This window comes from Penicillium angulare, assembly GCF_028827245.1.
Source record: "Penicillium angulare strain IBT 27051 chromosome Unknown utg000004l_segment0_segment0, whole genome shotgun sequence".
NCBI lineage: Eukaryota > Fungi > Ascomycota > Eurotiomycetes > Eurotiales > Aspergillaceae > Penicillium > Penicillium angulare.
The window spans coordinates 8180187-8205037 of record NW_026623163.1 but is presented as its reverse complement, the minus strand read 5'-3'; the positions used below and the strand labels follow the sequence as shown (position 1 = coordinate 8205037).

The window sequence follows — 24851 nt, the reverse complement described above, 5'->3', positions numbered from 1 at the left end:
TATAATACCCAACAAAATGATTCAGTAGTAGAGTCTGCCATAAAGCAGAAACCAGCAGAAAATATCTGATTTGTTAATATTATTCCCGTAATATCAAGTAATAGCATTTTAAACTTATTAGTTTTAAATATTATATCCATCCAAAGAATATATAGATAAAGACATAAGAATCCAATAGAAGTCCAGTAAATAGCAAATAAAGCAAGTAAGATATAATCTTCATCACATCTATAACGGATACACCAATCCCCTAAGTTTAGGAGATCTTAGAGAAGTACTTAAATAGAAGAGCAGCCGCCAAGTTATTCTTTATTAAGCACTAGCTTAATATTATAGATATCCTTTACAATAACGTTGTTACCTTCCTACCGAAGTCAATCTATAATCTAGCAAGACCAAAGACCATCCTGGATAGCTTATTCAATAGCTAAACATCTTTTTTTACTACTATTTAACAAAGGTAGGGAATATTAATTGCTAATAATAGTAGATAATTATAGCCACTATTTTAAATATCCAATATCCATATATCTCCATCTAAACGAAGGACAACTTAGAAAGGGCAATCATATTTCCATATACGGTATTTCCTGCGTTTTTCTACATCAATTCCCGGTTCCTAGTTATCACAATATTCGCCACCTAGTCAGCATTGATAGGTAACTCAAACTTTCACCCCCCGATAGATATTTAACCGTTTTAATACAATAGCATAGCCTTAGGTAGCTGCGAATCGATTCATCTCCGTTTGAGCTTCATCTAGTGAAGAATACTTAAGTTTCCAGGGCGGAAGTAGCTAAAATAGAGAGAAACTTAGCTCAATATCTAAGGAGGTATTAACCAATACTCCTTCAAGAAATTGAGCTTCCTCGTCAGGAATTGTATCAGTAGTAGTAGGAAAATCATCATAGAATATAGGAGAAGGGGTAACAGAGGGCCTAGGATTAGTTACAAGAGATTCATCAGTTTCAAGCGACATAATAATATCCAAATCACTTTAAACTTCCGGGTATAGTAGAGAAGATAGGAAATAACAATACTCTAAAAAGAAATTTATTTTAGCGAGGAGGAGGTGTCCAAATATATGTTTAAAATAGTATTATTACTTAAAATATTAATATAGTAACAGGAGTAATAAAAATGCACATTCCTGAGGATACTATAGGGCCTCAACAGCCAATCAGCTTCTCTTAATATTTCCGTAAACGGCAGGTCACATACTCACTACACCTCGCCATACTTTGCCATTTCCCCGTTATTTACCTTTATATAGTAACTTTACATATTTTTACCCCTAGTTTGATTCACCACAACAATACTATTTTAGCTCATTTTTTAAAATATTTTTGGATTAGTAAATATATGCCATTTATCAATCACATGTTAAGATATAATTGAAATTAATCAAAAAATAGAATTATCCAGGCACTCCGCAATAGACGTCTTTTTTGATATGTTTTAGTGAGGTTTAGTATGTCCGGCGTCCACCGCCTCACCTGACCGCCATTTTAAATTACACCGCCTTAATACCAACCGATAATACAAATACAGCAGAATTCCCAAAATGGATTAGCCTAGGTGTAAGTAGCAAAGTTAGGGTGTATCCAGCAGGTCTCCAGACTTTCGATGTTGCCTTGTGGCCTTGTGGCCTTGGTGCCTTATACATTGCCCCTTAGTTAACTATTCAGGTTTATGCCTGACTTTCTTTGTTGATGCCTTAATGCCTGAGCTGCAAACGGGACTCCGCGTATGGAATGTGTATCAATACATAATACGTGTCTGACACAGTTACCAAGTGGATGTTGCAGTTTTGCCAACACATCGGAGCTAATGACCATATCACTACAAGTTGCTTAAGAAAGGATACTGAGATACCTCAAACATCCAAGATCTTAGAATAAACATGTAATTTTCCCAGTTTGTTGTTATTGAACAAGATAATTGCCCTACTCTCCAGATACATTCCCAAGACCCTATTTCATCATACTTTTTTAAAAAGAACAAGCGGGCAAACCAAGTAACCATGTTACCGTACCCGTACACTTCCAACCACACTGAACCCGCACTCGCCGACGACTTCCCTTTTTTCCCGCGCCAACCCGTACTGAAAAGTCCTCCCTTCCCTGCCCTCCATCGCTTTACGCGACAACCACATCCATTTCCATCTTAAGCAGCGATCTTTTCGTTCTGAATGACCACGGTCAATCCATTTCTTTTTTCCCCGCGTTAATCGGATGCTGTGTTCCCAAGTTAGACCTCATGCTCCGCGACGAGCTTCTCCGGTCTAAGAAGGATGAGATCGCGTAAGTATTAATTCGAAAAATTATTGTCGATGTGTTCTGCGATGTCTGAAATGTGGCTGGGAACTGATACCTGGATAGAAACTGTTTGTTGTCGCGTAAGCGAAAACTGACCGAATTGTATTATGCGACCGTGGGTTTTGAGGGTGCGACCGCCGATTCGCTCTATAATCAAAAGGAACAGGCGTTTCTCGACGCCAACGACCTCTCTAGGTGAGTCCCATCATGAAATCATTCCCCCGCCCCCTATTTGATTATAGATATTTTTCAATATTTTAATTGTTTGGTCATCTACCCAAATGGCGCGTTACTTACCACTAGCGCAGAGGTCGTTACTTTGACGAATCTACATTACCATCGCCTGCCCACGCGCGCGCGCGAGACACCGCTAAGAAAGCGATCGCATCGACATCAACAAGTGCGACAAAGCCCCAGCCACCTCTTGATACCGCCCCGGCGCCGATCACAGATGGCGAAGCTCCCTCAAGCCCGACCAAATCCACCCAGCGCGAAAAGCCTCATCCGACCTTGCCAGAAACTTCGAAGTCTATAGCATCAACTTTAAAAGATACGAAGGACATTGTCGATTCACCAGATCCTATTAGTAGCCCGCAAGCATTCCTGGGACAGGGCGTTCCGGTCGACGCCGCACCATTCAAACCAAGCGTTGAACAACCAAATATATCAGTGCCGGAAATTCCAATCAGCTCCCAAGGACAGGATGGAGCAGACGTTAAGATCTCCCCGAAGGCAGTCAAACCGGCTACGGCAATCACCACATCCTCAGCGGAGTCGGGTGGTATCTCTGACTCTCTGCTGCGAAAGAAAACCGACCCACGACCCACCCTCACAATAGGCCCTTCAACCACCGACCAGCCACTCTCACCCGCCTCATCTATCGATCCATACTCTAATAATACGCCGGCTCCCGTCACTGCATCTCCCGTCACCAGTCCAGGCGAGGAAGCGACAGAGGCTGGGAAGATTGGCCGCCCGAGTCCCAGGCATGATCGATCTCTGCATCCTCGTCGAAGTTTAATACCCTCGACTCCCGATGAGCAGTTGCGGATGGAGGAAGCACAGTCAATGCAGAATGCGGAGGAAGCTCAGGCTGCTTTGCTTTCTAAGGCGGATGTGAACGAAAATGACGTGGGCACAGTTTCGAATGAGGACGCAATGGAAGTCGACCAACCACCTTCAACGGACGACGTGGAGGAAAAAATCCAAGATACAGCCATCCCATCTGTTGCAGACGATCTCTCACCCACCGAGCGCCCTGCTGAAACAACAGAACCCGTTGAAAACGGCGACAATGTATTAGCGGATAAGGAACAGGTAGTGATTCCACCTACCCAACCCGAGACTTCGCAACCTGAAAGAATGACGACTCGCGTATCATCAGGCGCCATTCGCCATAAATCCGTCTCGGAAATTCTGGGAGAAACGCCGCGCACACCTCACGCAGCTAGTGAACATGACACGCCTGATAGTGTTTCGCGAATGCGATTAAAAGATCGCAAGGATCGTGAGAAGGAGAGAACTCGCCTCGCCACCGTTGTCTTCCCTAATAAGACCCCACAGCAAGATAAAGCGGATTCACAGGAACTTATTCACCGAGACTCGGGGGAGGCTATTGTCAAAATGAACGAAGAGCAGGATTATCTATTCACTTTGTTCCTGAATAGGGCCTATGCGCCCCCACGGGGAATGAATATGAATACTCTCCTAGCATCTGCTCATAAGACTCTGAATACTGGAAATCACCTACTAGAATACCAGGAACAGATGGATTGTCGAACATTGCGCCGTATATACGCCCTCCAGAATGCCAATAGATGGCCATTGCGACAAATGAAGCGATCACCCGAACCTCCACGCCAAGGTGCTCACTGGGATGTTGTTTTGGATCATATGAAGTGGATGCGCACGGATTTCCGCGAGGAGCGAAAATGGAAAATTGCAGCTGCTAAGAGTTGTGCGGACTGGTGTGCTGAGTATGTGAATTGCGACGAGGAGCACCAGACTTTACTTCGGGTTAATGCGAAGGTTCCTACGCCGACATCTGGGACACAAGATGCGACGAAGATGGACGTGCCTTCTCCTGAGGATACAAGTGATGAAGCGGCTATCTCACACCCCACGCCAGATCTCGTTCCCTCTGCTGAAGAGGAATCGGTTAGCGATGGTTACAATGAAGAATCTCGACATGACATTCATGATACCGTTGCTCCCGCAGCTATCTTTTCTCTTGGCTCTGATGAGTTCAACTTCTCCATTGATATGACCCCTGCCGCCGAGAAGCTGCTGGATGAATTGCCTTTATACGAACCACTGCGGATTCCATCGGATCCCAAAAACCCGATTTTCAAGCAACTGCCAGATTCAGTCTGGAAAACGGAGTTACTGCCGGTTTCTAAATATGCAAGCACCAGGATCACCTTCCACAATGGCCAACCCCCTCGCAAACGAAGCCGATACGACTATTCTCAATATGGTTCCGATTTAGAGGCTAACATCACTGACATCCCTCCAGAGCAGACCAATGTCGCTCTGTTCCGACCCGAAAACAAACCCATCCGTGATCGTATTCATCCTGGACACTCGTTTAGACCACCAACTGAACATCCGATGCCATCGGTTGGGTTCTTCGAGTCGCGACAATCTTCACAGTGGACCTTACCTGAAGATGATGAACTTCGTCGATTAGTTAAGGAATATTCGTACAACTGGTCTTTGATCTCAAGTTGCCTGAGCTCGCCATCATTATTTACCTCGGGAGCCGAAAGACGGACCCCATGGGAATGCTTTGAGCGCTGGGTTGGGCTCGAAGGTCTTCCTGCTGATATGTCCAAGACACAGTACTTCCGGGCTTATCACCAGAGGCTCGAGACTGCCCAGCGAACCGTGCTAGCTCAGCAACAGGCGGCCCAACAACAGCAACAGCAACAGCAGCAGGCTAATGGTGGCGGCCAGGCGATACCCCCTGTTCGTCGTCGGACAACCCAGCCTTTGCGCGTGGACAGGAGAAGGTCTTCTCGACACCTTGCATTGTTGGATGGGATGCGTAAATTGGCGAAGAAGAGAGAGACAATTCTACAAAAACAACAACACGCTACTCATCTCGCCTCGCTGAGAAAGGACAATGAAGCTAATAAACCCAAGCCGCCAATCACAACCCCTGCCGAGTTCAGCCGCCTCAAATATGACCGCGAAATGAAGTTGCAAGAAAGACAAGAACAGTATCGTCAGCAGATGATTGCTCAGCAGAGAGCAAATCTCGCCGCTCAACGTGCTGGTCAGTTGCCAAATCAGCAACAACAGGGCGCACTGAACGCGCAAGGCCGAGCCCCCAACAATCTACCACCGCACTCCGCCAATGCCGCTATGCCTAATGGAACACCGAATGGTGTACCTCCTAATATGCAGGCTGGCGCTGGCGTAAACCAAACTCGCCCACAGGCGATACAGGGAATGTCATCAGGGGTAGCTCCGCCCAATGGCCAGCTGCCAGCCAATGCCATGGCTATGAAGATGATGCCTCAAGGTCAGATTCCTCAAGGCGTGGGGGCCAGACCTGGCATGCAAATGCAAACATCTCCAGATAATGCACGTGTCATTCGAGAAGCCACCCGCCTACAGGAGCAACAGCGCCTTTTGCAGTCTCGACAGCAATCTCAACAAGTCCCGCAACAAGGCCAGCCCCAACAAGCGCAGCAGCAATTTCACAACCAACAGTTCGCGCCTCAGGGGTCACACTCGCCTAGTTTGAACATGCCGAATGTCAATGGCGGTGCGAACAACCCGGCAATGATAGCGGCTCTTCAAGCCCAAGGAGGAATGCAGAGTCCCTCTTTCCATGGCGCCACTCCTCAGGGCGTTTCAACACCGTCTCCTCGTATGGCTCAGCCTAATCCCCTCTCTAGTGGCGTGGTCCCTACCATCAGCACTTTCCAAAATCAGATTCAGCGAGCCAATCCCAACCTTCCTGCTGAGCAAGTGAACAAATTGGCCACAGACCGACTCAACCAGTATCAACAACAGCGCATGTCTCAACAAGCTGCAATGAATGCTGCTGCTGGAGGTATGAACCAGGTTCAAGCCAACTATCAAGTACCGCACGATGGAGGCTTCCAAACCCCTCAACAGCCTGGCATGCCCACTGGAAACCCGGCAATGCAGGTACCCCAAAATCAAGGATTTTCTCCGATGATGCGGGTGCCTCAAGCTAATCAGCAAAACCGGGTTGCTCCTACCAGTTCACCGGCAATGAACGGCGCCGTTCCCCAGGCAAGCCGAAGCGCAACACCTCAAACTCAGCGCAGTGGAAGCGCTCAAGCTGGTCCCGTGCAAGGCTCTAGCAAAAGCCCCCATCCACCACCTGCTCAGACGACTACGAGCTAATCATATCACTCAACACTTCCTACCCCTCTTATCACTTCCCTCCATTACCCTATCCTATCCTATCATCTCTACCTCCTACTTTCTTCAACTGTAAATATTTGACTCTTCACCCCCTTACTTTGATTTATTGACAGGTCTTTGTTTCTTTTTGTTTGTTTTCTACTTCTGCGCTGGTGGTCCAGGGTATGGCGCATCTTGATTATCTCTTTTCTCAGCCTCTTTACACCCCCTTTTGATTCCGTTACCGCTTGCGCTTTACTCTATGTCCACCCTCCAGCGTGTTCATTAATTAATGGACCAGATACGACACTGGCTCCCCTTCTACCAGTGACAAATCCCTTAAGGATTTGGGCATGTATTATTCTGGGATAGCGAAAATCCTGGGCTTAGGGTTAGAACCCAGGAATTGATGAACATGAAATGTATGATTAGTTTCGAACTCCATACTTTTTTCCTTTGAGAGTGAAATCTCAGCATTACTAGATGACGTTTTGATGTAGCACCCTTATGCCTGGAGAATAGTGCGTTGCCCCCAATTCTACGTGTACTAGCTCCGGCTGATCCACTTCGGATCAGGCTGACGAGCCATGTGGATCCACTAGATGAACTACAAGTCAATCATCATTTGAATTACTTAAACAATATTGCATGGATAAGAGAACTTGATCTATTATTAAATAGAGTAGGCTCATAAAAGCTGACTAGATCTAGTGTTTATCATATAATCTTCATCAAGCCTGGTCAGGTGCCATCCTACTAGATGTCTGGAGACAAGTTGGGAGGGAGAAAGAAAGTCAGGCAACCGACATTTTGGCTGGGCGACGGGGCCAAATGAAGGACTTGATCTTAATAATCTATCTTCTTTACATAATCCACAGCCTTGTTAGAATAGACCCCATTGAAGATTTCACCAGAGGCAATCTAGGACTTCCAGATGCGGTAAGTAGATGTTTAATTGGCAAAACCAACCATCGCGAATACCTACATACAGCTGGAGGCGAAACACCTGATACTCAAGTCCATATTTAGCTAATGTCTATCTTCGCATTTGAAACACAAATGACACTTTAATTGTAGATTAGTCCTCGTTGTAGACATAGGACGCCGAATGGATGGGGCGGAAGGCAAAGACGGCGGGCCGCTTCCTGTGGCTGTACTGTGGATTCTCTGCAATAAATGATCATACCCGTCAGATTCATATTGTCACATCCATCTCATTAGCTACGGTCTACGGAGTTCGGAGTTATTCAGGATCTAATGAAGCCCCACAATAGTTCGCAGTTGGTCATAAGCTGACGGGCCAATCTATCTTGGCACGCCGTATTGCGTACCTGATTTGGAAGTGGCTGCGATACACCCGAAGGATTCATCGGCTTCCTAAGATCTAAACCCTCAGGTTTGATGATTAGATCGAATCCATAGTGTCTATAGGCAGATCATCACCATAAGACCTGTAGATACTTGTGTTTACTTTAAATTAAACTTGAGCTTCTACACTGCACAGTTTATAGATGGTTTTCAGATAGCACGACTTGGATTGTATAGATCAATATTGTCAACAAAGTAGATGTAGTACTTCCTGCGCTTCTAGGCCAACATTACACAGCAATCTAGACGCGAACATCTTGCCTATGACTTCACTTCTATTAATATGGAGGTCAAAATGCAGCTTATCTCCTGAAATCACTTGGTATGATGTCAAATAAAGAGGGCGGTCGTGGCAATGTGTATCATGTTGAACCCGATGTCACGCATGGCGACCATACTCGACAGTGAAAAAAGGCACATTCTGTGAATCGGCGCCCCGCTCGACCTGGAAAGAGGCCCGAGGTTACTCGATTGGGTCCTTTATGCAGAAGGTCCCTGATGGTTAATTCCTTGGCTTTACTACTCGTGGTAAGTGGGGGCTGGCGGGATAGCGTCATAATCCGGGGCTGGGCGATCATGCAGTATACCCGAACAACAAAGTGTATAGAGACTTTGAAACACAGTATCATTCAACCGTAAGCATAGGGGACTAGAGGTAGTAAAGCTGGGCAACTTAGAGACTCGATTATAGATTCGAAAATGCATAAATAGCAGGTCAATTCCTCGTCCAATTCAAAATCATCAACAACAGCTTCCAATCATCCAAACAACCTTCCAACCAACAAAACAATCCAACTTTCAAACCTTTTCGTCTTTAAGACTCAAAACTACCAACCAACAAAATGAAGTTCACTGTTATCCTCGTTGCTGCCTTCGGCGCCCTTGCCACTGCTTCCTGCGGATCCAGTAAGGCTTCCTCCATACTATGAAGCATTCAGAAACAAGCTTGCTAATCTCGCATCTTCATTTTAGACTACCACCCTTGCTGCAGCGGCGGCTCTTGCGATGACGCCTCTGCCTTCTGTGCTGGCTACAATGACTACTACTCCGGCACCTGTGTTCCCCGGTAAATAACAACGGCCACAACAATTAGCACATTGGCTGGACCCAGTGATGCCCCGTTGTTCAAATGAGCGATCCGACTGGGTTGGATCAGCTCCTTGGGACGGTTTCGACGATAGCGAGCGATTGTTCTTTCTGCCGTGATTGATTGATTGCGAAAGCATTGCCAAGTTTCATAGACCATGATCATTTCTATCAATTTAGAGCGGACAATGGATTATATTTGATTTCGAATTCTTCTTTCCTTTATTCTCAGTAGAAAGCTAAATTATTCACCAATTTCAACATATATATAACAAAGAACAAAACAGGACAGTCTTTTTCAAACTCTTCGATTTTGGTAATCGACGATGCCGCCCCATCGACCTTGATAGATAGGTCTCTAGCATAACTCGATGTACCGCCCAGGTTCTATCGCAATCAATTTATCTGCAGCATGTTCAAGATGATCAGGTGATTTTCATCATAGATATATCAAGTAACGGTGCTTTAAAGTGAATAATGACGTTTTGATTGAATGTGTTAAGGATGTATCGCTATCTGTATCTAGATCTAGATGGGCCTGAGGCTGCGATATTGCGACGTGGAGCTATTTCACTAGGTATTGCCTTACTACCTCACTTCCTTCCCTCAGCTTCGTTGTTTTCGTTGAATACTACTGAATTATTTGATCCAATCATCTTACCGACCGCGTAACAGAACGAGCTTTTAGTATGTCTGTGAATACGCAAATTCTGAGTAGGAGGACTTCACAACTTTCGTACATAGTCATTAGAAAGAGATAGGAGTATCTCTACATTTACTCACCGATTTATCAACAAAATTACGCAAAAACGTACATATCCATATTTATGTCTGGTTTGAATGCCGTGTACTATATATTTTGAATGACATAGATGTGTATGTAAATATCCGCTACGATTAGTTGAGCCACACGATCGCCGCCCCATTTTAGCGCGCGCATAATTCCGCTTTTGCCACCGCCCAAGTCGAGGCTCCCATATCAAGTCTTCAACTTAGGCTTCCCCCTCGACTCTCGCTATTACAGCATACAGTGACCCCATCGCAATGTCTTCATCAGGGGCTCCAGGGAGTCGCAATGGCGGCGGTCCGTCTAAACCATTCTCATTTTCCTCGAACTCGAACGGTGCACCAAAGAACACCGGCTTCAACTTCCAGTCAAGTCGCAACCAAGCTGCCCCAACATATAAAAACCGCTCTCTTCCTCGCCGACCCCAACAACTTGGACACGATGACGACTCGGACGAAGAAGAGCGTGCACCCGTGCACGAGGAAGTATCAGGCTTCGACACACTTACTGGTGGAGCTATTACAGCCGACGGCGAGGCAGTTAAAAAAGAAGGGCCGTTGGTGATCCCAGTCACGAGCAAGAACAACTGGCGCGACCGAGCCGGTGTCAATACAAAGAAGGGCAAAAAGAATTTACTGCCTGCTGAGGTTCAGGCTATGCAGGAGGCCGAAAAGACCGGGAAGGCTCCTGCGGGAGGGAAGGCTGAAACGGAGGGTCCCAGCGTGGCCTATGGACTTAGCTTTGCCCAAATAAACGAGCAGAAGCCCGTTACCACCGGCGAAGATCAACCTATGACAGGTGCAAAACCTCAGGCGTCTACAGCTACCGAAGATAGCAAGCCTCTTACGGAGGATCAGGTCGCTTTGCAAGCTTTGATCCGAGAGAGCAAGGGAGATGTCGAACGCAGATCAGACCTGGTGATTGAGGCCTCGAATGCTAGAGATGAAGAGGAACAAGCGCTCTCAGGATACGACGAAACGAGCTCTTTCCGAACAGACGTTCTGTCTCGTCCTGAACCCGCAACGCTAGACCAATACAACGCTATTCCCGTGGAAGAATTTGGCGCAGCGCTACTACGAGGAATGGGATGGAAAGACGGACAATCTGTTGGACGAGGCAACTATGGTTCTTCTGCTCCTGTTGAAAAATCGAACAAACCTCCTGTCCCACCGAGACGACCTGGATACCTTGGAATTGGGGCTAAGGATTCATCGGGTGGAAAGGGCGCAGAAGCTGAGCTTGGAGCCTGGGGAAAGTCCGCTATGCGCAAAGCTTCCAGGAAGGCAGGCGAGGACAACTCTGATGGAAAAACCGAGGGTGTATATATGCCTGTCACGATGCGAAACAAGAAGACTGGCGAATACATGACGGAGGAAGAGCTCGCAGAGCTGAAGAAGAAAGCTGCATCTCAACCGGAAAAGGACGACTGGCGCGAAAGACGAGACCGGAATCTGGAAAAGAGCGGGCGAGATAACGATCGTGATCGTGATCGCGAGTACCGCAAACGCGATTATGGTGATGATGATCGCTCTGATCGGAGGACTGGGTCTTCACGTCGTGATAGAAGTCGTTCAAGTGGTCGCCAGTCTTCTTCTAGACGCTCGCGGTATGACGATGATGATGACCGCCGGAGAGACGACCGGTCTAGCCGTGATCGAGATCGCCGACGAGAGCGTGATGACGACAAAGATTCTCGCAGAGATCGTGACCGAGTCCGTCGATCGCGAGATGATAGATATAGCAGCAGTTCACGACAATCTTCTTCTCATTCTTCTCGTCATGACCGGGACCGCGATCGAGACCGTGACACTCACCGAAACCGACGTGATGATTAGTTTGATCTTACAAAGCCCTTGTACATGATGAATTTGAGCATCAATTGTTCGGAATACCCTTTTTTACGAACCAAATACCCGTGAATCCTCCAAAACATACAGATACCCTGGATCCCACTATGTAGACAAGACTCAAGATCAAGGAATGAAATATTATAACGAACAATGATTTGAATTCTAAGAGAAAGTAGACATGGCTTTTATCCAATCCCACTCCTGCGGTACTCCCATAAAACAGAGACGCCATTCATATACAAAATAGGTACACAATCACATCTAACCCTCCAACATAACTACTTCCTGTTCATGCTCCAGATCTCCCTTGGCTGCGGGTTCATCTAAACTCCTCAGACCACCGAGTCCAACACCGCCATCCATCTCTCCAAGTACCCACTCCACCAAGTAAGAGTCATCTGTAAGCTCCTCGACACGCTTGTAATGTCTCTCGGTGTACGCAGCCAGGGCACCTAAGATATCCTTTAATCCAGCCGCAGCACGACCATTCTTGCCACGGACAGACTGCGATGCGAGGTCAACGAATGTGGAAGCAGGGTATGAGCGGAACAGAGCATAAAGAATACGCTGCGAAACACGCGAGGTGCGAGCATTGGTGTTCCAGTCACGCAGGCGAAGGAGTAGAGTGCGGAGGTTTGCGGCATCGAGCGATTGAAGAACCTGGTCGATAGAGGGGTTACCAGTCAAGCTGTTTGCTGCACGCGCGCGTTCTTCAGCGGAAAGGGTGGGGTCGTCACTAGCATTGATAGCGGCTGTGAAGAGGGAGAGCAGACGACCAGGGTGGTTCAACTGGAGTGCCAGTGTAATAGCTTCACGATAAGATCCAGCACGGATGTAGTTCTGTAGCTGCTGGTCTTGCTCGATACGCTCGGAGCTGGCGTTCACGGCTGCTGTGTAGGTGGCGGAGGTTGTGTCGGTCCACATGGTGACGGTGGCATCTGCGGCACCAGAAGCGAGGGCGTAGGGGGCTGCGGTAGACTTAGAGGAGGGCTTGACGTCTGAGCGCGAGCCAGATGGGGCAGGGCTAGCAAGAGACCAGACTCTGTCTGTGTGGTTGTCCAGAACGGTCTCTTGTTCGCCAGTGTAGGGACTCCATATCTTTACCAGACCATCAGCGGCTGCTGAGGCAATGAGAGGCCGTGTCTGAAGAGCGTTTTTAGTGGCCTTGGCATCTGCTTCTTCATCATCGTCGTCATCGTCATTTTGGCCCTTGGTAATCTGAGGAGGCGGCAACCAGATAGTTTTCAACACACTGCCAGTGTGGCCTTCGAATGTGAGGAGACAGCTGTAATCGGCCAAAGACCAAAGTTTTACAGTCTTATCGCCGGAGGCTGTCGCAATCAATCCTCGAGATGTGCTGGTCCCGGCATCTGAGTTGATGATAGGGGTGTCGCGAGGAGCAAATCTTACAGACCACACACCTCGTTTGTGACCACGGAGAACACCAATTGGTGAGCCCTCGTCAGCGTCCCAGATCTTCACAGTTCGATCCTGAGAAGCAGATGCAAACAAAGTGGATGAGCTATCGATGTCGAGAGCGTTGATGTCCTTCTCGTGTGCCTTCCGTGTAAAGATTGCCTTGGGGGAGTGTGTCTTGTCTCCCTTAAGCGGGGTGAGCTTGCCGGTATCCCAGCGCTTGATAGTGCGATCCTGAGAGCCAGTGACCATAAATGCAGGCGGATGGTTTACAGGGTCGTTGTATGCAGCACTGCCAACTGGGGGCGGTGCTCGGGGTAGGGCAACTGCGCCCAAGGATTCAGCGTGACCAGTAAAGATGGCAAAGCATGTATAAGACGAGTTTTTGGGGTCCAGGCGCCAAAGCCTAGCAGTATTATCTTTAGCAGCTGTCGCAAGCCAGTGGCCGGACCAGTCAACATCAAGGGCAATGATGATGTCTTCATGACCCTCAAGATGAGCAATGTCGGCACCGAAAAACTCTTCGCCCTCGGCTGATGGTCGATCCTCGGATGGAGCGACAGAGACCACACGAATGCTTTCAGTGTTGGTCGCTAAAGCGAGCATTGAGCGATCTGGACCAACAAAAGCCAGATCAATGATTTCGTCGTCATTTCCAGAAATGCGGCGAGTGATTGCCAGAGGGGGCAGGGTTGAGCCTGGCTTATAGGCTGACAGTGCTTCAATTGAATGCAGACGAATAGTCTGGTCAGCATGAACGGTCATCACGTAAGGCAGACCAGGTGAATATTGAATAGAAATGATACTCTCAAACTCTTCACCTGCTTCTTGCTCTTCAGTAATTTCGCTGCCACGGTTGCAATCCCATACACGCAATTTAGCATTCTCGCCACCAATTACGCATAGCCCACTGCCAGCGATGAAAGATGCGGCCTCCACGCTCTCAAGAACCGGAATAATTCTGCGGGTTTTCCAGGTACGGGCATCCCAAATAATGACGGTCTTGTCTCGGCTGGCGGATAACAGTGCGTTCTCTGACGGGGAAAAGGACAAGCTGCGAACCAGCGAGACATGCGAATCGAGTGTCGCAATGGCCTTCCTCTTATGCAAATCGAATACCCGAACCTTGCCCTCGTCACTTCCACAGGCAAGTCTAAAGCCAGCTGTAGTTTCCGCGGAACCAGCATCCTCCATATCCTCATCATCATCATTCCGCTTAGACTTCTTTTTAGACGAGGACCTGGCTTCGTAATCTCCGGAAATCTCGAAAAAACAAAGAGCCGAAATGACACCACGGTCATTGAAAGTATGTGTGATATAGCCACCACGAATATCCCAGACCTTAATGGAGCCATCAGCACCACCTGTTGCCAACAGAGTGCCAGTTTGATCAATCGCAGTCGTGACTACCGGGGTGGGGTGGGGTTTAAGGGTTCGAACAAGCTCCGCTTCAATGGACTGTGAGCCTTCTCCAACTCCAGAAAGAGAGTAGATTTGCATAGACATAGACCGGGAGCAGACAACGGCATGCGACGCGGACGGTGTTACTAGAAACTGTGTAAGTACTTCATTTCGATCCGAAAATAGAGACTGAACATACTGGCTAAACTTGTGATAATTTCCCCATCCTGGAAAAGACGTTGCCGTCAGTAAACTGTCCAACTCATTTTCTAACCACTGCACTTACTCCTTCTAAACTGGCGAGCTGATCACCAGTCTCCAAGTCCACGACCAAGGCATCCTCGCCCACACAAGACAGCAAGATGCGGCCACTAGCATCAAGCGCGGTACTGCCACCGGTATAAATTGGGCGAATAGTTCGAGACGCCTCAAATGTCGTTTTGACGATAGCTTTAGACATGATTCAAATTTGCGCCTGTTGGCAATTCACGCCATGCGCTTTCTCTGAGAGTCGAGAATCGCAAAAAGCTCGGGCAACTTTTTTTTGGGATGTTTGCCGTGTTTGCACTGCTGATAAGATAATACCTTTACGCAGGGGTAGGTATAGCGGCCCAGATGGCACTTTCCTCACTGCCTTGCTGAAATGACTCCTGTGCTAACATTATTTTAGCACGTTGTATATAATCTTGAAGTTGTTTTTGAAGATTTTAGACCTAAACAAGAACTAACCTAGGCATTTACTACTTAGAGACATTTTTGACAGATCGCCTATCCAAAATCGGCATATACGGTGCATTTTATTCCCAATTTTCTATCTATACAGACACAATTTGCTTCAGCATTATGCAATGTGCCACGTAAAATATAGGAATGGTTCAGTCGTATAGTTCTTTCGAGTTCGTGTCGCCAGACTTGCGAACTCCCCAAGGCAGTTCAAGTTAATTGTATACTCTCGAGATCGAAGGTACTTACATATCAAGATGGTCCGTGCACAAAGCGCCCCAGCCGCCGCCGTCACACGTGGAGCTGCAGAGTCCAGCATCACTTCATTCAAGAGTGTCTCGTCTCGTCTCGTCTTACTTTCCTCTGAGTTATTTCAAATTCAGGACCAAAACATAAACTTGCACTTGAAAGTGTGAGGCAATGTGATTAACTCCCTCGGTGCTGTGTTCTTAGCTCCAGATGGGCCGACGGGCTTATTTGAACCGGCTCGCCCTGGTAAGCCTCCCCACCCCTTCATGATTGTTGATCGCTCTTTACCTTAAATTATACCCCTGGGCTCTATAAATAATACGTCACATTATGTTGTCTCTCGTCAGCTGTAATGCCATTGATTTGGAGTGTTTGTATTTGTGCTTGTGCTTGAACTTCAGCTTCCTCGGTGTCCACACTTTTATGCCTTGAATGCTGTTATGTGATGCGTACCATTGCCCTTCACAAGCCCATTGCTTCCTCTTTTCGTCACATTCTTTTCGCTCTTTTCTTCTCTTCTTGGCTTTTTCGTATTAATGGATTTCAAGGGCCGGTCGCCATACGAGCCTCCAGAGACAGGGACTGTTGATCCCTCGCAACCAGTGAGGAGAGTCTCTCATATCCACTCTGATAGTTACATGCAGCAGTATGATGCACGAGGTCATCCAGTCAACCCTGAATCCAAAACACTGGGTCGGAATTTACGCAGAGCCAAAAATGATATCCTGTCGACTATGGGAATCGTCGTCAGTGGCGAAGACCGAAACACCAACACTTCTAATGAGCAGCAAAAGATCGATCAAATCGCCGCAGAAAATGACTTTGGTTTAGTTATTACTACCTTGGATCAGCTGTTCGTGTTTTTTAGTACCTGGTGGTCATCTTCCCTGACAGGGCGTATTCTGGTATGACAATCACACATCTAACTATATTTCTACCAAGATCTAACATTAGCGACAGGCATTCAAGCATTACACGCATGCTCCGTTACTGGATGTCATTCGCTCCGAACGTGGAGCAACCGGCGTTTTCGGTTTCTACTGCGCCGGTATTCCTGCCTGGGCGGCCTCTAGCACTTTGGCCATCTCTCGCGACAACCCATTAAAACGGGTTTTTGTCATCATTAGGGATTCTGTGTTGGGCTTAACTGGGACTGGGAATATAACACTAAGCCTTCGTGCTTTATTCGGGCTCACCTATTCTGTGTATGTCGTCAACATTGGCCATGGCTCATACCCACTGATACTAACGATCACCTAGAGCACGAAGCTCCGTTCTTATCCTGTCTCTTGAGGCATACATGTATTCTATGCTTCAAACACTCTCACTGATACCATCTAACGCCATCCCAAGTCTCGAACTCTTGATACCATTTGGCGAAGCATCTTTATTCCGACTGCCGCATCTTCCCAATGATCTTTCTCTGCCATCCATTGGTGGCTTTCTTTTACAGTTCATGACCTCTCCCGCCGTCTTGACATTTGTTTATGCCTTTTATTTACGCCCAGAGCTCGAGGAAAGGATATATCGACTCATTCGGCGACAGTTGCCAAAGCCTACGCTAGCCGATGAGCTTTCGATCCGGGTTGCTATTGATGAGAATCTCGTTGAATGGGTAGTACCCACTCTCGGCCGAAGATCAGAAGAAGAAGCTCGTCGTGCGAAGCTCACACTCATGCAAGATATCAAAGAAGAACTAGTAGCTTTTCGAGGATGGGTGTTCTCTTTCTTCGGGCTTTTCTCGAGTAGGGAGAATGAAGTGGAAAAGATAGAAAACCTCAAGAAGCGGCTTGAATCGTTGGAGCAACGAGTCGAAGAAAACCAACGTCGTATTAACGCCAATGATGCCCTCATTGACACTAATAATGCCCGCATAGAGGCTAATGATGCCCCGATTGACGACTATATCGGTGATGCTCTTGAAGAACCACCCGCAACCATTCCTCGCACTGAAGCCAATGATGCTGCATCTTCTTATTTACCACCCATTGCAGAATCTGCCGGTTCTCCCGACACTGAACTAGATCTCGGCATGACTCAAGTACTCACAAATGAGAATCGCCTGTCTCAGTCCCCCGGGGAGATGAGTAATGACTTTTTTTCAGAGATGGCTACTGTTGGGCGGACAAGTGCGCCTTCAAATACCTCCCGCTCCCAGAGTCAACCGAGTATTACGCAAAGAGGCGAAAGTCCACTAGGAAACCGCCAAAACTCGCGATCTAATACCTTGTTTTCCCGCCCATCTTCTCCGGAAACCTCTCCTCCAACTTCACCTCGTGTTCGAGCCTCATTAATTCATCAGAGCTCCGACATCATTACCATGCAACTGGAGCTGTTGGGTAATCGCACTCGCAATCCCCAGCATCAACCGCAGACCCCTGGACAGACAACACTCCGGCCCTTTGGACGAGGTCATCCAGCCCTACGTCAATCATCGACGGCTGGAGACCGCAGATCGATAGCCGACTTTCTCGAGGCGCTGATTCTTAGCCAGGCTCAACAGCAGGCCACACAAGGCCAATCTTTAGAGAACCCTGAAGGTCTGCCCAGGCTGGAGTCAGAAGAAGGCGAGAATTCAGGACTGGATATTCCTGCCGTTCCAAATCAATCTCAAACCTGGGCGCAAGAAGTGGTGAACAGCTACTCGGAGCCGCATCCCGCCACACTTGAAGAACCCCCAGTTCCAGACATGCCTAACATGCCTAACATTCTCCCTGACGGCGTTGAAGAACCAAATGACGACGATGCAACCAGTCTACCGCCACTCATGGAGACAACTGAGGTTGATGACCTTCTTCCTAACACTGAAGTACTACCCCCGTCCCATACTCCGCAGGCTCCGCCACCGGCAAATAAACCCTCTGTCGCTCATAGAGTGACTCTTCTATCAGCACATCCGGTGGACTCTCTTGCATCGCACCTTGCAGCAGTCATCAGTACCATCATCCTCTCTCCCCTCGAATCGCTTTATGTTCGATCATTAGCTCATTCTTTCCTTGCATCGCACCCTTCTGCTGCGGCTCAGGTCTCAGATCTTCACCCCATGCACCTGTGGTTTGGCGGTCGAACTTGGTCTGATGCATTTGCTTACTGTGGAAGACTGGTGCTTATGAGAGCTATGCAAACTGCATTGAGGGCTGGTGTTTGGGGCTTCCTAGTGGGTTCGACAATGAGAATTGGAAGGAAATTCTGTGGTTGGGGAACTTTATAGAATGGTTGATATTTTACCCATGACTCAAAGTGATTCATTTCTTGATTTTTGTATTAATGAATATTTATACTTATCAAATGAGCTGCCGTCACGGTAGACTCTAAGCCTTTCATTTTCATTCGCTTTGCAATAGTAGCTTTTGCAAACCCTGGAATGGCTCATTCACAATAACATAACTAGTAAAAATGGCCACTCTCTTGCTAGAGGCATATCTGTCGATAATCTGACCAGCTATTGCAGCTATTAATACCTCTACTACTAGATAGCACCATATAAGTAAATATGTCACATAATAGGCGGTGCATGAGCCTGAGACAGGTACTCATTGGTTTGATCCAACAGAGTTGGGATAAAATACAGAAGTAAAACCATATTGGGGTCATAAAAATATTCTGATGTATAAAGTTTAAGCATTACCAAACCAACTCCCCCAAATTGCAGCCGTAGATGATACAATTGCTATGTTCTCGTTCATATTTTACTTGGCACCAGCCCGGCCCTTACCTTTTGGACCTGGAACTTTTCTGCGCTCCCAAACCATAAGGTATCCTTCTCGCGTGAACAGAGTCTCACTCTCTGCGCCCTTGACAAAAAGATCCTGGACCTCGAGCCATTCCGGACCTCCACCTTGTTGACGTGCGTTCTGTGCGGACATGGCCTTGTCATGAAGCTGAACCAGCCAGGAAACCTTCTCGCTACCACCACCAGCTCCGGATGATGAACCACCACCTGATGCTGCGTTCACACCCTTTTCGGCGGCATCTTCAGTAGCTCCGGGGGCGGCGATTGATGGGTCCAGAATAATGTTCGCAACTAGGTCGTACAAAATTGGCTCGCCTGGGGCCCCTGCATCAGGATTGGGCTCGACATATGGTGACATGTCAAGGGAACGGGGACTAGGATGTGTGACAATAGTAGGGTTTCGTTCTGAGACAAAGCGGTTCTTGCTGAAACGCTTGATGTGGAAGAGGAGATAAGGAGGGAGGGGGTGGAGAAGGCGGTGCCGAACACGATGGGCCATTTTTTCGGAGGCACTGGTGCCATTATACTTGTTCAGAAGTGTTGTGAGAGGTACTTGTGGGATGATGGATTCCCTGTTTGAGGATTGGAAGAGTGGTGTTGGTGGGAGATCCAATGTGAGAATAAGGAATGGGGTAATTTGGCTGCTAATATCGCCAGATTCTGTGAACACTAGACGTGCGTTCTGGGTGTCGGAGGAAGCTGTGATGGCTTGTGATTCAATCCGTACGCGACCTTGGAAAGCGGCATGAACCACACTGGTGGGTGTCGGGGAGGGCTTCTTGGAGCCGCCGAGGGACAAGTGGAGGTTGTTAAGGAACCAGGAGAGGAATTCCACGGGATCAGATTGTTGGCTGAGTGAGAAGCGCTTAGACGATCGCAGCGCGATCTCTTGCAACAACTCCTGGGGTGATACGTGTGATCGGAATGCTTTTGGATTCCAGAGCTTGCGCACAAGAGTGCTGAAGCGATAGGCGAGCTGAGGAGTGCCTAGTTCGGGGAATTCGTGTAGGAGGAAGAAGTTGCGGATAGGGAGGACGTGAGCTAGAAGCTGAACCACGACGTTCATATAATCATTGGCCTTGATGTTGTTCATGCCGACAAAGCCTACGAGAAGGTTAACAATTATTGCTTTGAACTTCCTTTTTTGACAGAATGTCTTACCTGGTCTGTATTTGGCACCATGAAGGTCCCACGCATCGTGAACCTCTTTGTCCAACTTAACCACTTGATCCTTGGAGTAGTGTGGATCTACCACGTATTTAATATCGTCCAAACTCTTGCTCTTGACTTCATATCCCTCCGGTAGCACATAGACCTTTTTTGTGCCCATGTTGACGAAAACATGGTGCCCGATTTCAAGCGCATGAAAATACGCATGAGACTTGGGGCCACGACCCTGAAAATATTTGCCACAGACGAGACAGGCATATACATTGATATTCGAGAGACTGATGGAGCACAACTTCTCGAAATCGAAATCCAGAACCCCACGATTGACCGTGTCGAGATAGAGATCGCCGTAGCCTTCCATCGGCTGATTTTGACGTTTGGGCGCGCTGAGGGCGGAGGCTTCTTCGTCGATATCCGACAATCCTGAATCATCCTGGGCAGCTTCCTGCAGTTCCTCCCCTTCCTTGTCGGCGGCAGCTAAGATGTTAGCTCCATTGCGATCATCTTGCTCTAGTTGCTGGCCGCTGGCTCGTTGCGCGGGTACTGCGCCGTTTCGGGGGTCATCTTCATCCTCATTCTCGACGCGCGCCTTTTTCGAGGCTGGTGAATTTTGGAAATTCTCCCCTAAGGGGAGCTCTGCGTGTCTCTTTGACATTGCGACAGTGAACTGGAGGTTGCGGAGAATGACCAAAATGCAGAAGTTCTTCAGTTCCGCGAGCTTGAAGGTGGTGCAAACACGTCAAACACCCAACATCGTCATGTCGCTGTCCCCAGCTGTGGAGCTCTTTTCACGTACATTATATAGCCAAGATTACATGTTCCAATGATATAAAATTAAGAAGATTCTTCAATACACTTTTGTAAACTACGCCTACTGAGATTCCTGAGCTACTTGCAATTTACATGGCTTTACATGGTTGGAAAAAGAAGTTTCTCGTTGGTATCCCGTAAAGCAATGTTAAACGTCATAGGATATGATACAACACCCAAGCATGTCGACCTTTAGGCAGCTCGCACAACCTTATCGTTTTCAAAAGGTACCTCTGTCACACCATCCTTTGTCACCACCTTGACCAAAACCTATAGATATGTCGTTAGTAAATTGACGTGACATGAATGGTGATAGGTCAACATACGCCCTTGTAGTCGATCGGTAGTCGACGCTTCAGCTCATCTGTGCACATCTCAAGAAGTTTCATGCCTTCTTCAAGGTTAATGTTGGGGTTGTGATGTTTGTCGAGGAGGGAGAGGCAGTAGTATCTGGATAAGTTAGCATGATCGATCAGGTTCCTACTCTCCATCCGCTGTTGCTCAAGGGCCGAAAGGAAACATACTGGGCATAACCGTGGGCGGCATATGGTACGGGGGCCAGGGAGGCCAAGTAGTCGATCCAATACAAATGAGGTTGTTCGGTGGCTGGATCTACACCTCCCAGCAAGAGGTTGACCGTGTACGGGCTTCGTGATCGCAAGCTGCGGGCCAGCTCTCCTCGGATGAAATTACCGACGGCGGGTGTGCTCAGTTCGCTATCATTGCGCATGGTATACAGTTGGATGTTTGCTTGGATGTATTCGGCGAATTGCACTGGTTGTAACAACCCATCAGCACCTTATCGAGTCTCGTTCCATATTGAAAAGGTACTAACCGGTGTCACCTGCCTCTCCCGAGAATGCCATGAGCGTGTGGTTGTTCAAGGCTCTTGTCTTATCATCCTCGGCCTTGATGATGGTTGGGCCTCGCATTATAGCCTTTGAAGCAGCAATAATGACGAAGTCCTTGCCAGTAATACCCAAGAGAACCTCCCTAGCAAGCGTGATCAGTTAGAACAACATCAGGTTTTGAGATAGAGTAACCACTCGGTTCTTACATTTTTGCGGTTATTCAAGAATAAGAGAAATAAATCAAGAGGAATATGAAAAAAGGCGATGAAATGGAATGTGGTTGGGGTGATGACCGCGCGGTGAGCTTGACGCCTGGAGCTCTCAGCTATCTGGCTGACTCAGCCGCCGCTTGTCCGCCTTTTTTTTTCCCCGAAAAAAAAGTTGAATCCAAGCAGCATCGACTAGCGCGAATACTTTGTTGATTGCCCCCACCCGCAAATTTCGAATTTGCAGGTTTGCAGTGGTGATTGCGGCTGGATAGATCACGATGTCTTCCTTTTTCACCGTACCTGCTTCGCAGCGCAAGCGCAAGAGAGACGACCGCCCTGCGACTACAGCAACCAAGAAACGAGGCGGCGATGGCGACGGTTCAAAGACCCAGCGACCCCGTGAACGAGAGGAATCAATCTCTGGAAGTGACTTGGACGAAGATGATGAAATTGCCTCGGGAATTTCTGGGGACGATTCCGAGTCGGACTCAGATGATGGCGAAACAGCGGCAGACCGAAGATTGAAATTGGCTGAACGTTATCTGGATAACGTTCGCGAAGAGGTCGATGAAGTTGGATTCAATGCGGAAGACATTGATCGAGACTTAATTGCAGAGAGATTGAAGGAGGATGTGGTATGTTCAGTTGCTCTCCGTGTGCTGTTTGGATATGCAATTAATCGCAATAACAGGATGAATTCAAAGGACGAACTTTTCGACAAATCGCTGCCAAACTCGCATTTCCCACGGCTGGCCACTCATTCTTCCGCTCAGATACCCAAACTACTACTTCTATCGCTGTGCATGCCCCATACGTTTATACTGTTTCAAAAGACAAAGTTTTGACCAAATGGGAATTGGCCACCCCAGAGACAAGCACTCAAGATGGCTCTTCGCAAAGGCCTTCCAAACCACAACGCAAGAAACCCAAGCGGGTAAAGTATGCCCGGGGCATGCGCAAGGTGGCTGAAACAGGTCAAGAACATGGCCACACAGCTCAGATCTTGTCTGTCGCTGTCAGCCCGTCCGGAAAGTTTTTGGCAACAGGAGGTGCAGACAACAAGCTTATTATTTGGAATGCCGATACCTTGACTCCTGCTCAGACTTTCCCCCAGCACCGTGATTCTGTCAGCAGTCTTGCTTTTGCCAGACATATTTCGGCTATGAGCTCTGGAGAGCAATTATTCTCTGGCAGCCACGACCGTACAATCAAAACTTGGTCTATTAGCTCAGCCGGTCATGCATATGTGGAGACTTTGTTCGGTCATCAAGATCACGTAAGTTCTAACGAAACTTTGAGTAAAAATGTGAGATCTAACAACCATCTTTAGGTGACTGGAGTTGCCGCGATGACGATTGACCAAGCCCTTAGCGTTGGTGCGAGAGATAGAACAGCAAGATTGTGGAAGGTCGTTGATGAATCTCAACTCGTCTTCCGAGGTGGTGCATCAAGGAACGCTCCATACCGGGAGAGCAACATCGATTGTATTGCAGCACTCCCACCCGCTCATTTTGTCACTGGTTCCGACTCTGGATCCATTTCATTGTGGTCCGTTCACAAGAAAAAGCCTCTTTACACTATCGCCTTAGCACATGGCACGGATCCCATTCCTCCTCTGGACGAACTGTCTCCAGAAGTAAGTGCAGAGACTGCTGCTCACAATTCCCGCCACTTGCGTCCCAGGCCCCGCTGGATTACAGCTTTAACCACTCTTCCTGGTACCGATGTCGTTCTCAGTGGTAGCTGGGATGGTTGGATTCGCGCATGGCGCATTTCAGAGGATAAGAGAATCATCATTCCTCTAGGCCCAATCGGTGCAGGGACCCCTGGCCAATTCTCACCTGACACACCTTCGCAACAACTCAACCAATCTCTCGCCCACGCTGACGCTGACGAAATGGATACGCAAGAGAAGAAGAGTGAGCCAGAACCACTTGTGAAGGGCATAATTAATGACATCGCCGTTTTCGAGCGCCGTCCAGAGTCAGACATGCCCGACTCCAAAGCATCAGCCAAGGCCCAGTCGATTAATGAGCCGCGTGGCCTATGTATCGTTGCAGCAATGGGCAAGGAGCATCGACTAGGCAGGTGGCATTGTTACGCCAATAACTACAGTGAAGCTCCTTCAGCAGGTGGTCGCAACGGTGCCGTCGTCTTCGAAGTTCCTTTCACATCTCTCGATGATACAGAGGCCGATGTATAAAAGTCTACACGTTTTTATTTGACCTTGAACTTCTACTTTATAGAAGGATTGGGGCAAACCACAGCATGTTATTCGGGGTGTGGTGCTTAGGTGTCTTGGAGTAAATGTACCTATAGATTTTACATATTCAATATGAGCAACTGCAACTAACGGCAATACTGGCTGGCCTCAAAGTATGTACTAGTATACTTAGTATAGGTTTCTTTCATGTATCCTTTGTATATGTTATAGTAACTCGTGCCAGGTGACTTAATGGCCATTAAGTTTACGGCCAGGTAACTAGGATGACAAAGT

At 47.8% G+C, this 24851-nt stretch overlaps 7 protein-coding genes across 7 annotated transcripts; 4 read left to right on the top strand and 3 right to left on the bottom strand.

Moving 5' to 3' along the window:
- Positions 1-2259: 2259 nt before the first annotated feature.
- eaf1 (MYB and HSA domain protein) lies at positions 2260-6701 on the top strand (the record flags this gene model as incomplete). The annotated part of the gene is made up of 3 exons (XM_056923187.1): positions 2260-2303; positions 2382-2513; positions 2627-6701. The coding sequence occupies 3 exons, from the start codon at positions 2260-2262 to the stop codon at positions 6699-6701; spliced, it is 4251 nt and encodes a 1416-aa protein (XP_056781224.1).
- A 3498-nt stretch (positions 6702-10199) lies between these two features.
- Positions 10200-11777, top strand: spp2 (spliceosome ATPase-activating subunit SPP2; the record flags this gene model as incomplete). The annotated part of the gene is made up of 1 exon (XM_056923186.1): positions 10200-11777. The coding sequence occupies one exon, from the start codon at positions 10200-10202 to the stop codon at positions 11775-11777; it is 1578 nt and encodes a 525-aa protein (XP_056781223.1).
- Positions 11778-12053: 276 nt separating this feature from the next.
- Positions 12054-15069, bottom strand: N7478_006971 (U3 snoRNA-associated protein UTP13; the record flags this gene model as incomplete). The annotated part of the gene is made up of 3 exons (XM_056923185.1): positions 12054-14755; positions 14809-14836; positions 14896-15069. 3 exons carry the CDS (start codon positions 15067-15069, stop codon positions 12054-12056), a joined length of 2904 nt encoding a protein of 967 aa, XP_056781222.1.
- A 1048-nt stretch (positions 15070-16117) lies between these two features.
- N7478_006970 (uncharacterized protein) lies at positions 16118-18792 on the top strand (the record flags this gene model as incomplete). Its single annotated transcript, XM_056923184.1, has 3 exons — positions 16118-16486; positions 16542-16786; positions 16842-18792. The coding sequence occupies 3 exons, from the start codon at positions 16118-16120 to the stop codon at positions 18790-18792; spliced, it is 2565 nt and encodes an 854-aa protein (XP_056781221.1).
- Positions 18793-19270: 478 nt separating this feature from the next.
- N7478_006969 (ubiquitin carboxyl-terminal hydrolase family protein) lies at positions 19271-21139 on the bottom strand (the record flags this gene model as incomplete). The annotated part of the gene is made up of 1 exon (XM_056923183.1): positions 19271-21139. The coding sequence occupies one exon, from the start codon at positions 21137-21139 to the stop codon at positions 19271-19273; it is 1869 nt and encodes a 622-aa protein (XP_056781220.1).
- A 347-nt stretch (positions 21140-21486) lies between these two features.
- On the bottom strand, positions 21487-22226 carry pre1 (proteasome core particle subunit beta 4; the record flags this gene model as incomplete). Its single annotated transcript, XM_056923182.1, has 4 exons — positions 21487-21564; positions 21621-21744; positions 21819-22068; positions 22130-22226. 4 exons carry the CDS (start codon positions 22224-22226, stop codon positions 21487-21489), a joined length of 549 nt encoding a protein of 182 aa, XP_056781219.1.
- A 406-nt stretch (positions 22227-22632) lies between these two features.
- N7478_006967 (ribosomal RNA-processing protein RRP9) lies at positions 22633-24557 on the top strand (the record flags this gene model as incomplete). The annotated part of the gene is made up of 3 exons (XM_056923181.1): positions 22633-22989; positions 23046-23630; positions 23685-24557. 3 exons carry the CDS (start codon positions 22633-22635, stop codon positions 24555-24557), a joined length of 1815 nt encoding a protein of 604 aa, XP_056781218.1.
- Between the last annotated feature and the right edge of the window lie 294 nt (positions 24558-24851).